Source organism: Sceloporus undulatus, chromosome 3 (genome assembly GCF_019175285.1).
Source record: "Sceloporus undulatus isolate JIND9_A2432 ecotype Alabama chromosome 3, SceUnd_v1.1, whole genome shotgun sequence".
Taxonomy (NCBI): domain Eukaryota; kingdom Metazoa; phylum Chordata; class Lepidosauria; order Squamata; family Phrynosomatidae; genus Sceloporus; species Sceloporus undulatus.
The window spans coordinates 100,747,740-100,759,759 of NC_056524.1; the positions used below are offsets into that span (position 1 = coordinate 100,747,740).

A 12,020-nucleotide genomic window follows, 5' to 3' on the forward strand; every position below is an offset into this window, starting at 1 on the left:
GTGTGTTGGCAGCATTCCCGGACACACAACAACAGCAGCAGCAGCAGAAACAACTACAATACTAATGCTAATACTAGTAGACAAGTAGCAGACAAAAATTAACTAGATAAATGAAAGGGATGCAGTAATTTCAGGAACTTGTGCTTGCTGGAACACTTTTTAAAAAGCTGGCATTAAGAGACCATGAGACAAGGCACATTGTGTGTGTATGTGACTTCAAGTCTCCTGTCAATTTGTGGCAATCCCATGAATTTCATAGGGTTTTCTTAGGCAAGATTACTGTGTTGTAATTTATGGCTCTATAATCTCTGGCATTAGTATTGTCTGTGGCCTTTAGCTATAAGGCCTCTTCCAGTCATTTGCACACTTTTGGGACCCAACATGAGGAGAGAGTATGAAAGTTATAGTCCCCAATTCTTACACCAAGCAGCTACAAAAAATTATTTTAGCATTATCCCTTTAAAGTGTCCAATAAAAACCTTTCATAGGAAACATTTGTTGAGAAATTTTAAACCCAAGATCCAGGGGTAAAAGGCTATGGAAAATATGTACAGATTGTGTGGTTTTGGCAGTACATAGAAGGCACATCTGCTGTTCTTTCTCCCAGTTTGCTTCATGGTCTTTAACTGGGGTGGACAAATTTCTAGAGCAATGGAAAACTCATTAGGGATTATGTCACCATCAGTCTTCTTATCATTGCAATGATATCTGAATTTGCAGCTACCACCATAATAACTGTTTGGTGCTCTACTGTAATAGTAAAACAGGAGAAAGAAAAGCAGGTGGAATAGTTTCTCCTGTCAGCCCTATCACAACATCAGGGAGGGAGCCAGACAGATTTTCCATATGGAGTCTGGGTGCTGCAATACAGAAGGCTGTCTCACGTGGGCTCCCCAACTAAACTCTAGATGGAGATACTTGCAACCATACTAAGTGGATCAACAGCCAGTGAACTCTCGGGAAACAGATGGTTTGTTAAATCTACTGTGTTCAAAACTTACACTGAAATCTCCAGGGTGAAGGTGGGGTTGGCTCTCGCTCTTGTGTTTTTTGCTTGAGGATATGGAAGATAAGAGGTTGCTACCATTACGCTTGCTAGACGAGGTTAAATCATCACTGGAACATTTGTGTTTTGATGCATCAGAGAGGGGTGAGACAGGTGACTGAAGCATTTTCTCATTTTTATTTATTGGTGTTCCCAAGCTGGAAATGGAAATTATCATAATGGAAGGTCACAAATGCCAACTCTGAGAGAATAAATATCTCATATATTATTATGACATACTAGGAACACTTTTAATTTCAGCTTACTGGTGCAATGAACTCTGCTGACTATTTAAAAATATATATATTTGGAAACAACCCTATAGCATGAAGACCAAGACCTGTTTTACACACTTGTATCACATTTCTCCTCTTTTCTTTCTAGGGCAGGCTATAATTCTATAGTTGAAATATCTACGTGAAGTACTTGCAATAGAAATGGGAAGTTGCTCACTGTCATTCTAAAAGCCAGCAGGAAAATAAGATGAAGCACTAAAGAGTAAATTTAGGTTATAGAGCACTATTTTATAATCACAGGTGACATTTTATAAGCCAGTGTAATAAAACCACATGTGAACTAACCCAGAGAAATGTCCTTGTAAGTGACTGGGATTTCTCTAGATGTGGTGACCAAGACAGGATAGTGCTATTAAGTTAATTTTGATGTAGCGCCCAAGAAGAGAAAATATTTGCCAGCACAGCTGGTAAAGAGTAGAAGGAGCACTAATAAAGAAATGGACAACTGGGCACTATATGTTCTAAATTTCAGATGTCTTAACAAATGAAATGAAACAAAAGCATTCCAGTGTGCACTCTAGCTCAGAATAAAACAACTTTTTCCTGGGGGAAAAATCATGCTGTTTCCAAATAATCCTTCCATACAAAGGAATGTTAAACAGGTTCCATCCATTAACTTCTAATTTTAACCCATCCATTTTTTCCTCAATGCATCTTCTGTATTTTTCCTACACCTCTAAATATGTTTGGGGAGGGGGAAGAGATCCCTACACAAAGGATTTTGATTGGTAGTGTCACAAACTATTGATCTAGAAGAACCAACATTATTGGAATTTGTCTGAACAGAAAATACTGTGTTACATGATATGAAGTTGAGATAAACCACATGTTTTAGTCTTGGCATAGGCCTGTCTGATGCCAATGGTGCAATATAAAAACATACCATTTACAAAAATGTAAAACTAGCGGTAGATCACGATTTTTGAATGGAAGAAAGCATGACTGCCTCTTTACTCACTTTGATCTGAATACTCAGATTAGAATAGTTTAAGTGCTGGTCTATAACCCATAAAAGCTTCTAAATTATGAGTTGTAGCACTTACAGATTTTAAAGAGTAATAAGATAAATTAATGAACACACTGAGAAAATCTGTTCAATTAACAAAAATAGTGCTATAAAATGAAATATATTTCACCCCATATTTTTTCTTGACTGTATTAAGCACATATTGTGTTCTATGATACTATAAAGAAGTAAAAAATACCCATAAAACATAATGGTGTAGATAAAAGACATTATGGTAGGCTAAGATGGTGGATAAGGCATTTTGCTAGCTCTTAGTTTTCATTCTGAACACAGTTTCCCCCCCTCTCTTTAGGATGCTTTCCATTTTTAAAAGCTTGAATATTTGAAACGGTAAACTTCAAACTGCATCATCCACACAAGCTTAATGTCCACTAAATAGATTCTCCAGATCATTCAGAGAAGTATGTCTGTAGCGGGGGAATTCATTTTCCCAGCACTCAGACTACAATATATTACACTGGGAAATGCAGATCTCCCCTTCCTTGCTGGAACATCAGTTGAGATAGCTTGTGCAATTAGGACTGTGGTTACGCAGCCTTGCAGCTGAACAAGTTCTTCTCCAGTGCCCATAGCGCTGCTAGTGACAGCAAACACAATTATTTTGTCCCATGTCAGTGTAAATTTTAAGACCTTTTCTTAGTTTGCACACATTATGCAGAGTGTAATATATGTACTGAGGCTCCTGCATATATTGGTGGGGAGCTGGAGGCCTCTGGAAGGCCAGAGAACTTGTAAGGAGCAAGGACCTCAGAAAGTTAACCCAAAAATGCACTGAAATCACTGCCCAGCTAAACTGTATGAACAAACAAAGCTTCTGGAAGTCGTCATATGGTTTAACCAGTGCTACTCTGACTACCAGCAATTGTCCAGGGTCTCAGGAACAGGATTTTTATCATAGCACCAATTGCCTTATGCTTTCAGCTGGAGAAACTAAGGCTGTATATAGAGCAGGTGTTCTATCATTGACCAATGACCACCTCCATCTGCTGCTGAATCCTTCTGTTTTATTAACAATGTTCAGATCAATAATTTCACAAAATGTTAAGCATACTAAAACAATTGCTTAATGCAGCCTTCACCCCCCCCCCCAATACTGGCAAAATTTGGTGACACACCATGAAAACTCTTTAACACAAGGATATTCTGTTTGCTGTAATGTGTGTCCCCAGTTTGTTCCTGAATTTTGTTGATGTGGTGGCAGTAGTATGTGTGCATGGAAGGAAGGGAAATTCGCTTTGTGTACTGGCCCCTAGTACACAATTTATGCATATAAATACATTCTGATAGCAAACTCATACAATGTGGGCAGTTAGGACTGTAGCCAAAATAGGGAAAACAAGTTGGGGATTATCAGTTTTCTTGGGGGAAGCACAATGTTTGCAGATGTAAAAAAAATTAAAGAAATCCAACTGGAGGGAGGACACAGTCCATTGAGAACTGATTGAGCTCAGTAGTGAAGGAGTGATTGCTGGAAAAGGAAAGTAATTCAGGAGTCAAGGAGAAAGGAATGCCCTGCTTGGAGGAAATGGCTCACTGGAATCCTAAACAAAATAAAATCTTTGGGGAGGATACACTGTGACATTTCATTATAGGTTGCACAGATAAAAATGTAGTGCCAATCCTTGAATGTCTTTTGAAAGCTGTGAAAAACTTCAAACAGAGAAAAGCTGGAAGAAAACGGCAATCAAGTGATGACTTAACCCCACCACCTCACTGTGCCAAGAGGTGTGTGAACAACATGATGGGTAGCACCAGCTATCATGTTTTGCATAACACCTCCTGGCAGAGAGAGCATTGACAAAGGAGTCAGCTGGTACACAGCAATTTGGGTGCTTTGACATATACTCTTTGAATCCACTGCTCAGGATGATGCAATGGTATCTGCTACACATTGCAGCTGCAGCAGGAGTAAATTATTACAGAAAAGTAGTTCCCAGTACCAGTCATTAGGCTTAAGGGGGTGGCTAAAAAGGTGGCAGTGGTAGGGAAGGTATGGCATCTCTGGGCTCAAGGTGCCCTTAAGGACCTTTCTCATCCAGCAGCAAGATCTGCTGGCTTCACTGCAAATAGAGAAGTAAATGTGTGCTTATCCTAGCCAAGTGCACTGAGGGTTTCCTCACAACTATGTTTGCTTTTGTTTTTCCAAAGAACCAAGCCATGTTACTGTTTTCAATGTCCCTTTTTGAGCTGCAGTTAAGTATAAAAAACAAGATTTTTTCGCATTCTTTATGTATGCAACAGAAGATAAATATTTTGAAAAAAATCAAGCAATTATAACTAGGGATTAACACATTCTGACATTTTAATTATGCCATAAACACAATCCTATTCCTTTAGATACCAAATATTGCTTTTACACTGAATTTTAAAGGCTGAATTTGCTTTAACACTGAATTTTATCTGACACAAGGAAAAAGATACCTGTTTTTCAGCATGTTGCAGTGATTTGGTGTAGAAATAACTTGGCGTGGACCAAGTAAATGTGAGGAACATTGTTGCTCAATGTGAATCTTCTTGCTCTCCCTGATCTCTTCCTCATTTTCATACTAAAGGAAGGGAAAAAACCCACTTATCTGAATGTTAATGTTAACAGCAGAGTCATTGACTATTGCAGCACTTGTATTTAATTACAGCATGGTACTTTATGAATTAAGTATATAATATTAACATAAATAAATAAATATTTAGCATTAAGATCTAAATCTCATATACTAGTCCCAATCTTAATAGTCCTATTGATCAGTTAACTTCTGTAAGTATTGATTTACTAAATACCCTTTGATCAGTAGGTCTGGCCAATCTGGACCAGCAAATAGATTTAGGCTGGTATTATTTTGATTGATCATATATCAGACACAGATGTATGCTCAAAGAAAAATATTATGTCCCCTTTATTTTCAGAAAATTTATAAGAATGTGCATATCTTCTGATTATTTGGCTCCAGATAGGGCTGGGCTGAATTGACAAAGACCATTTCTCACCTACCTTGACATAAGCTGTATTGTTTTGACTGTGGCCCAAGACAGATGGGCCGAAAGGAGCATGGTGGCGGCGATACTAGGGTTCCGGACCGTGCAGCAACCACATGGTCCTGAACCCTAGTATGTAATGGACTAATGGCGGCGTCCCATCCGCACAGCTGCCATTTTCACATAATGGACGCATAGCGTTTGTATGTCGCAGCACATCCATTACATCATGAGTGTGCCATTGGCACATTCATGACGTAACGTGGGCACCGGTAAAAGAACCTGGAAAAACCGGTTCTTTTAACTCTGGAGGGACGTCACACAATCTTGTAGCCACAGTGTCCATCAGGAGTTAAAATGGGCACCTGCAGACCGCTGTTTTTGGGCGGTCTGTACTGCACCCAAGTTTGGGGAATAATTCAAATAATCAGAATAGCATTCAGATGTGGAGAAAATTATTAGGAAATGGTCTCAATAACTGTTAGCTCATATGGATGGTACATCAATCAGCCATTCAGTCACTAAAACCTTGAGAACAACATGTATGTAAATGACTGTAGTGGCAATTATCCAGTGTGAAACTTTACAAAGGGAAAAACAATTTGTTAAGCACATAGGGACAGATATAGAGAAGAAAAAAAGGGAAATCTGTCAGTTTATAATGTAACAAGCATAAGAATGTACTAGTTGATCTTAAACTTTATTTTATTCTCCCAAATAATCACTGCTAGATAGGTGATTTGTGATGACATGGAATTAACTGTGTGTGTGTGTGTGTGTGTGTGTGTGTGTGTGTGCATGCACACTCATGTATGTATCTCTGTCAGAAGTGAGAAAATTCTCCCCAGAAGTCCATACCTGTTTAAAATTATTATTTAAGTGTTCCCACAAAATATTCTAAATTTTAACATTAGAGCAAAATTGTGGAATTTTTTATGACACTTAAACCTCAATCTAGTTTCATGACATCTGCCTAATATCAAACCCTGCTCACGTTGCAAGCCCAGCCTGTTTCAAGAGTCTGCTCATTTTGGCCTTTCTACATCCACTACTGGAATCTTCCTCCTGGGTAAGGCAGACCTTGAAACAAAGTACAATATCACATGAGCAAGGGATGTACACACAGAGAGAAACACATGCGCTTATGCAATAGATGTCAGCTACTGTATTTTCCCTTTAGCTTTTTAAAATTTAAAGCAGGTCCACAAACCTACCTTACGTTTCCTTCTAGTTTTGGGGATAACCTTTTCTGCTAGTAGGTCAGGGACAATGTTGTGCTGCATACTGACTGCTTCTTTGCTGCCAGTGCTCATTAGCCGTGGCTCCTCAGGTAGGTGTTGTGGAACTCTGGATAAAAGAGTCAAATCAATTTTGACCCAAAGTGCTTTCACTTCATCTGTGTCTTTCAAAGGAGACAGGAGTTCATTCCTGCCAAAAGGAACAAGTGTGTAAAACTGTTCATCCAGCTCCTTTGCTATGTCGTTACTAGTCCGTGTGTTCACTGAACCAAAGGCACCACAGCTATTTCCTTTGCTGGTATTATTACTCCCAGAGTCCCTCAGCTTCTGGTCACTTCCAATTGGTGCCGAGGCCACAGTTTGAGGCTTGTGTAAAGGATATTCCTCTTGCTCGGGCTGAGAATCTGTATCTGAGGAAGTTGAAGATGAAGACTCCGTCTCAACAAATTCCTTGGACTTAGGTGCTGTTTTACCCGACCCCCTCGTACGTCTCTTTTCACAGGCAGTGACACACCGCGGTTCCTTTCTATGCTCAGCTTTGCTAGTGCAGGGCTTAAGTTTAGGTTGTTCACACAGGTTGTTATTTTCCAAATGTACTTGGTTGAAGTCAAGATTGTCAGCTGTGTGGCTGTTTAAACTATCACCACCAGAGGTCCTCTCTGTCTTTCTTGGCTGTTTTTTACATGCTGTCCTTCTCAGAAGACCACTGTCTACAGAAACTGTAGCAGTGGAAGAAGGTGGTTTTTGCTTTGTTCCTTTATGCCCCTGGGCTTTATTAGCTGTTCTAGGACTCAGTTCCTCCTTGCTGGGATTCTTAACTTCTTTATCTCTGAGACTGCTTTGGCAAATAGCAGGTATACTTTCACAGTCTTGCCCTTTGTCTTTTACTTTGCTATAATACTGAAAACTCTCTAGTCCGTTGTGGTTCAAAATAGGTGCTTTGTGAGGATTAACCTTATTTAACCATTTATCCAACTGCCACTTGTTTGATGATGGCTGTTCAGGCTAGAAAACAAGAGTTTTAAGCTCTCAATATGTTATACAACTCACTTTTATAAGTTCTTTATTATAAAGCTATTATACACTTCAGGGACTACTGAGTCTGTATATGGCTGACATATAAAACTATTATCATCAAACAATTCTAAATCAATGTAAACTTTTAAGAATGTTCCTTTTTTGCTGGATCAAACTAAAAGCCCATAGCTGCATATCTGTTTTTCTTACTTGATTTCTGTTTTTGTGTGCCTTCTGGTCAACTCTGACTTTTATTGACACTCAAGAATTTTCTTGGAATTTATGGATGTAGGTTTGGAGCTTTGCCATTGCTTTCCTCTAAGGCTGAGGGAATGGGTTTCCATGGCCAACTAGGGATTCAAATCCTGGTCTCGTGGAGTCCTAATTCAATGCAATTACCCTAGGATGGCTAATTATCACTATGATCATGAGAAAGTCCACTTAAATGTTTGTTGCTTTTTCATTACTTTTTGTTATTTTTTTGAGAATAGGATAAAACTTAAAAAAATTCCTGCCAAAATGCCTCTAAAACCCTCTTAAAAGTAATGTCTGAAAAACTGTTACTTGCTGCACTAGCAAGACATTTTATTCTTACTTGTTATATTGCTTTTAAAATGTTCCAATCTGTTATGGAGATAAGTGGTATTTTTACGTCAGTACATTTAAACCATAGCTGCATCATAAGTGTATGCTGATTCCACCAAACTATTATGTGTATTAGCAGCTAAGAGAAACATATCCCAGGTCCGCTACAGTAAGTGTGAGAATCCTGTGGCCTTCCAGATGTCATTGGATTGCTAGATACATCAGTCCTAGCTAGCATAGCCAATAGGAAAAAAAATATTGGAAGTTGTAGTTCAACTACTTGTAGAGGATGCATGATACCCACACTTGTTGTAATTACTGTTAGGTCTGTTAGGTCTGCTAACTCTCATCAACAGGTCACTAAGGAAGACCATTCATCATCTATCCAACCTGCTATGGGTGGCTGACATTGCAAACCAATGACATTGAGTGGTACTGACTATGGGGGCTGAATCCAGTGCTAATGGGGGCTGAATCCATCATCATCATCCTTATGAGCTGGCTCTGTGTGTTGAGACCTCATGGAACTCCTCAGCTGTACTTCTGTGAGGAACACACACTTTTTAACATTTCACAGGTGACCAAGCAACATCACAGTGTGGTTGAGATGACAAAAGGTATTAATGAGGGTGAACACCCAAGTTAGTAGACACTTCAGCAATTTGCTTCTACCTAAGTAAGACTGCTTTCTCCTCTACTGCTCCTGTTGAGCCAATTGAGTTAGAGTACAAAATTTAGTTTGCAGCAAGTGAAGTAAGCTGAGGACAAACAGGGAAAGTGGGATTAGGAGAGAGAAACAGGGACATTTTAAAAGCAGCTGAAAAAGTGAGATGTGAAAGAGTCCATCAGGACTGTCCCTGCCAAATTAGGGCAGTTGGAGGGAATGAGCATGATACGTGTCACACAAACTTGGCTCCTCTAAAGTAGCCTGCTGAATCAGGTATGGTAGGGGATGCTTTCTCATTGCCAGTGTTAAAACAAGGCACAAGTACTAATCCAGTAAGCCTTGATCTGTGGACTAGGAAAGGAAGGACACCATCTTGTCCTTTGTGTCAGGCAGCTAAACATCTTGGGCTAGCTACACATACTGCTGACCACACACAGTACCTGATTGTACCCATATCAGCACATTCCTGTACATGTACACACACACGCTCACAAAAAACTTTTTAGATTCTCCTTTGTCATCATTTTTAAAAGCCACTTAATTTAAAGGCCTTAGGCTACACTGTAATGATGATGTTAACCTTTTTCTGAAAGTGGTCACAAGGACAGGGAAGAATGTTTTAATATACAACTTTATTTTCCCCTACTGTGGTTAATGCCATACTTAAAGTCACTTCACATTAAAAACAAACAAAAACAAAACAGTTCACTCATCAAGATGTCACATGGAAACCCCTCTGATCCTAAACTCATCAAATGGAGAAAAGTTCAATTTATTTGAAAATTAAGGGGCTTTTTTATGATGACATTTTAACTGGGGTGAATGATACAGAAATCTTTACCTCTGGACTGGAATAATGAGGAGGCTTGTTGCAGTCACTCTCAGCAGAACTGCTTTCACTCTCTGAGTCAGATTCTGAACTGCTTTCGGATTCACTGGAACTGCTGCTGCTTGAACGTTTGCTGGATATTCCAGAGATTCTGCAGCTAGGCTGCTGTACAGAAGTGCTGTAGACCCACACAGAGAAAGAAAGAGAGAGGGAGGGAGAGAATACACAATGTGAATCAAAGCACATTTCTACCAGTGCCTCCAGCAGCAAATTCAGATGGTAAAATATGTCTTGGGAATCAAAACAGGACCATCAGTGAGCAACAGGGAGGCTGTTCATCAACATGTTCAGGTGATACTCAAGGTTTGCAGGTGTACAAACTGAAACAGGCATTCTTCCCCTCGCCCAAAACTGAACAGAGAAAGGAGGGCTGAGCATTAGTGATAGAATTAATGAGTCAGAAAAGAGAAGTAGAAAACTCAGAGTGGGGTGAAGGTTGTCAAATGTCCCGATTGGAGATAATGATTTACTGGAATTCAGAACAGGAGCATTCCTGTTAGGAGGGAGGATACACTATAGATTTCCACATGACTACTATATGCTGGCTAACTATGCAAATGTCTTCTGTTGTTTCCAGATTTACAGAGAGAATTTGCATTATGCAATCATCCAAGGAAAAGGAAATGTTTTTGTGTGTCTGCCAAGTTAAAAACACATGTGGTTTCCTTCTCTTTTTCAATTTAAAACTTCCCAAATGCAGGTGAAATCCAAAAATTTCCACTGTCTGGCAAACATGACATGGCAGAACAGTGCATGCATGCATTACTACAATTATGAAAGCAGATACAGATAAAAACAATGGGTACATTAAAATCAAATCATGCACTTGAAAACATTTTAAGGGCCAAAGCAGACAGCCTGTTTTGGCCAGTTTGGGGCTGGTTAGGGGGCATGGTATTTAGACGCCACACTCCCAAGCCAGACAGAAGCCAGACCAGCAATTATACACCAGCCAGCTTCTCTCCTGCTTGGGGCCATGGTGTTTATATGCCACTTGCCCCAGAGCTAACTCTTCTAGGCAAAAAAGCTGGCTCTTTCAGAGAAAGGCTGGCGTTTTTCTGCCCCAAAAAGGAACAGATCTTATCAGCTCCTTTTTGGGGTGGAATCTGGCTGGATTGGGGCTGGACATCTTACAGCTGCCCCTTTTCGCCCATCTGTTTTGCCCCTAAAACTAAAAATATCTGCAACACACTAAAATAATAGCACACAATTTGAACAATTTGACATCTTCAAACAAGGCCTTCTCCCACACAGGAATTTTGTGGCACAGCATACTGTGTAAGTGCATGATGAGGAGTAAGATGGGAATGGCCAACAGAATCCTCAACAAGTGCTCAACTACAGATGGATGAATCTCTCTATAACTGCTCCATATCAGTTTTGTATATATTCAATCATAAGCCTACTCTGTTCAACATCTGTCTCAGTTTGTGCATTTTTAAAAGAGCATTCTTAGAAATTTGCATTAATGTCCATATACAGTACAAAGTTTGCTAGCAAAGATACTTTGCAATGCACAATTTGAGTTAACACTTGTATTACAGAACTTGGAGAAGCACACAGTCCAAAGGGGGAAAATGCACACATTAGTCCAAGCAGTGTAAATTCACTTCCTTTCCTTAAAAATGCTACTCCATTTTTCCCCTTAAAACTTTTTTTTGCAGTAGAATCATAGTTGGAAGAGACCACAAGGGCCATCCAGCCCAACCCCCTGCCATGCAGGATATCACAATCAAAGCATTCCTGACAGATGGCCATCCAGCCTCTGCTTAAAGACCTCCAGGGAAGAAGACTCCACTACACTCCGAGGGAGTTTGTCGAGCAGCCCTTACTCTCAGGAAGTTCCTTCTGAAAATCTGTTCTTGAGCTGGTACTATAGTTTCACCATCTATCCAACCCTCCACAACTTCTTCTTTACATAGGAAGCTGGGAACAGGTCAAATTATTTCTCTATCTTTTCAATATTGTGTACCCTGATAGGCAGAAGATCTCCAGCATCTCAGGCAATGTCATTTACATTACTTGTCACCTGATCCTTAAAAAAAATGCTGGATTTTCCAGGGACTGAAGCTGGGATCTTTTGTATGCACAGTGTGTACTCTGCCACAGAACTCTGCTCAAGTGTAAAGTTCAAGTGATTAACATAATTCAGCACTTAAATGTCATTCAGAATCATTCACTTCTCACTCTTCTCCTATAGTGAGGTGTATGTGTATGGTTGGGTAGGGAGCAGGATATGCAATAGTCTAAGACTTGTATTAAGTAGAGAATGCTTCCTGGAGCATA

The 12,020-nt window shown here is 39.7% G+C and overlaps 1 protein-coding gene across 1 annotated transcript in view; it reads right to left on the reverse strand.

Annotated features, from left to right (window-relative positions):
* Window positions 1-12,020, reverse strand: part of AFF3 (AF4/FMR2 family member 3) — a 299,241-nt gene that overhangs the window by 30,306 nt on the left and 256,915 nt on the right. Inside the window, exons 9-12 of the mRNA XM_042460463.1 lie at window positions 9,687-9,852; window positions 6,553-7,581; window positions 4,790-4,914; window positions 1,002-1,203 (exon numbers count right to left, since the gene is read on the reverse strand). Coding sequence (XP_042316397.1) covers window positions 1,002-1,203; window positions 4,790-4,914; window positions 6,553-7,581; window positions 9,687-9,852 — 1,522 coding nt within the window. The remainder of the gene's footprint in view (window positions 1-1,001; window positions 1,204-4,789; window positions 4,915-6,552; window positions 7,582-9,686; window positions 9,853-12,020) is intronic.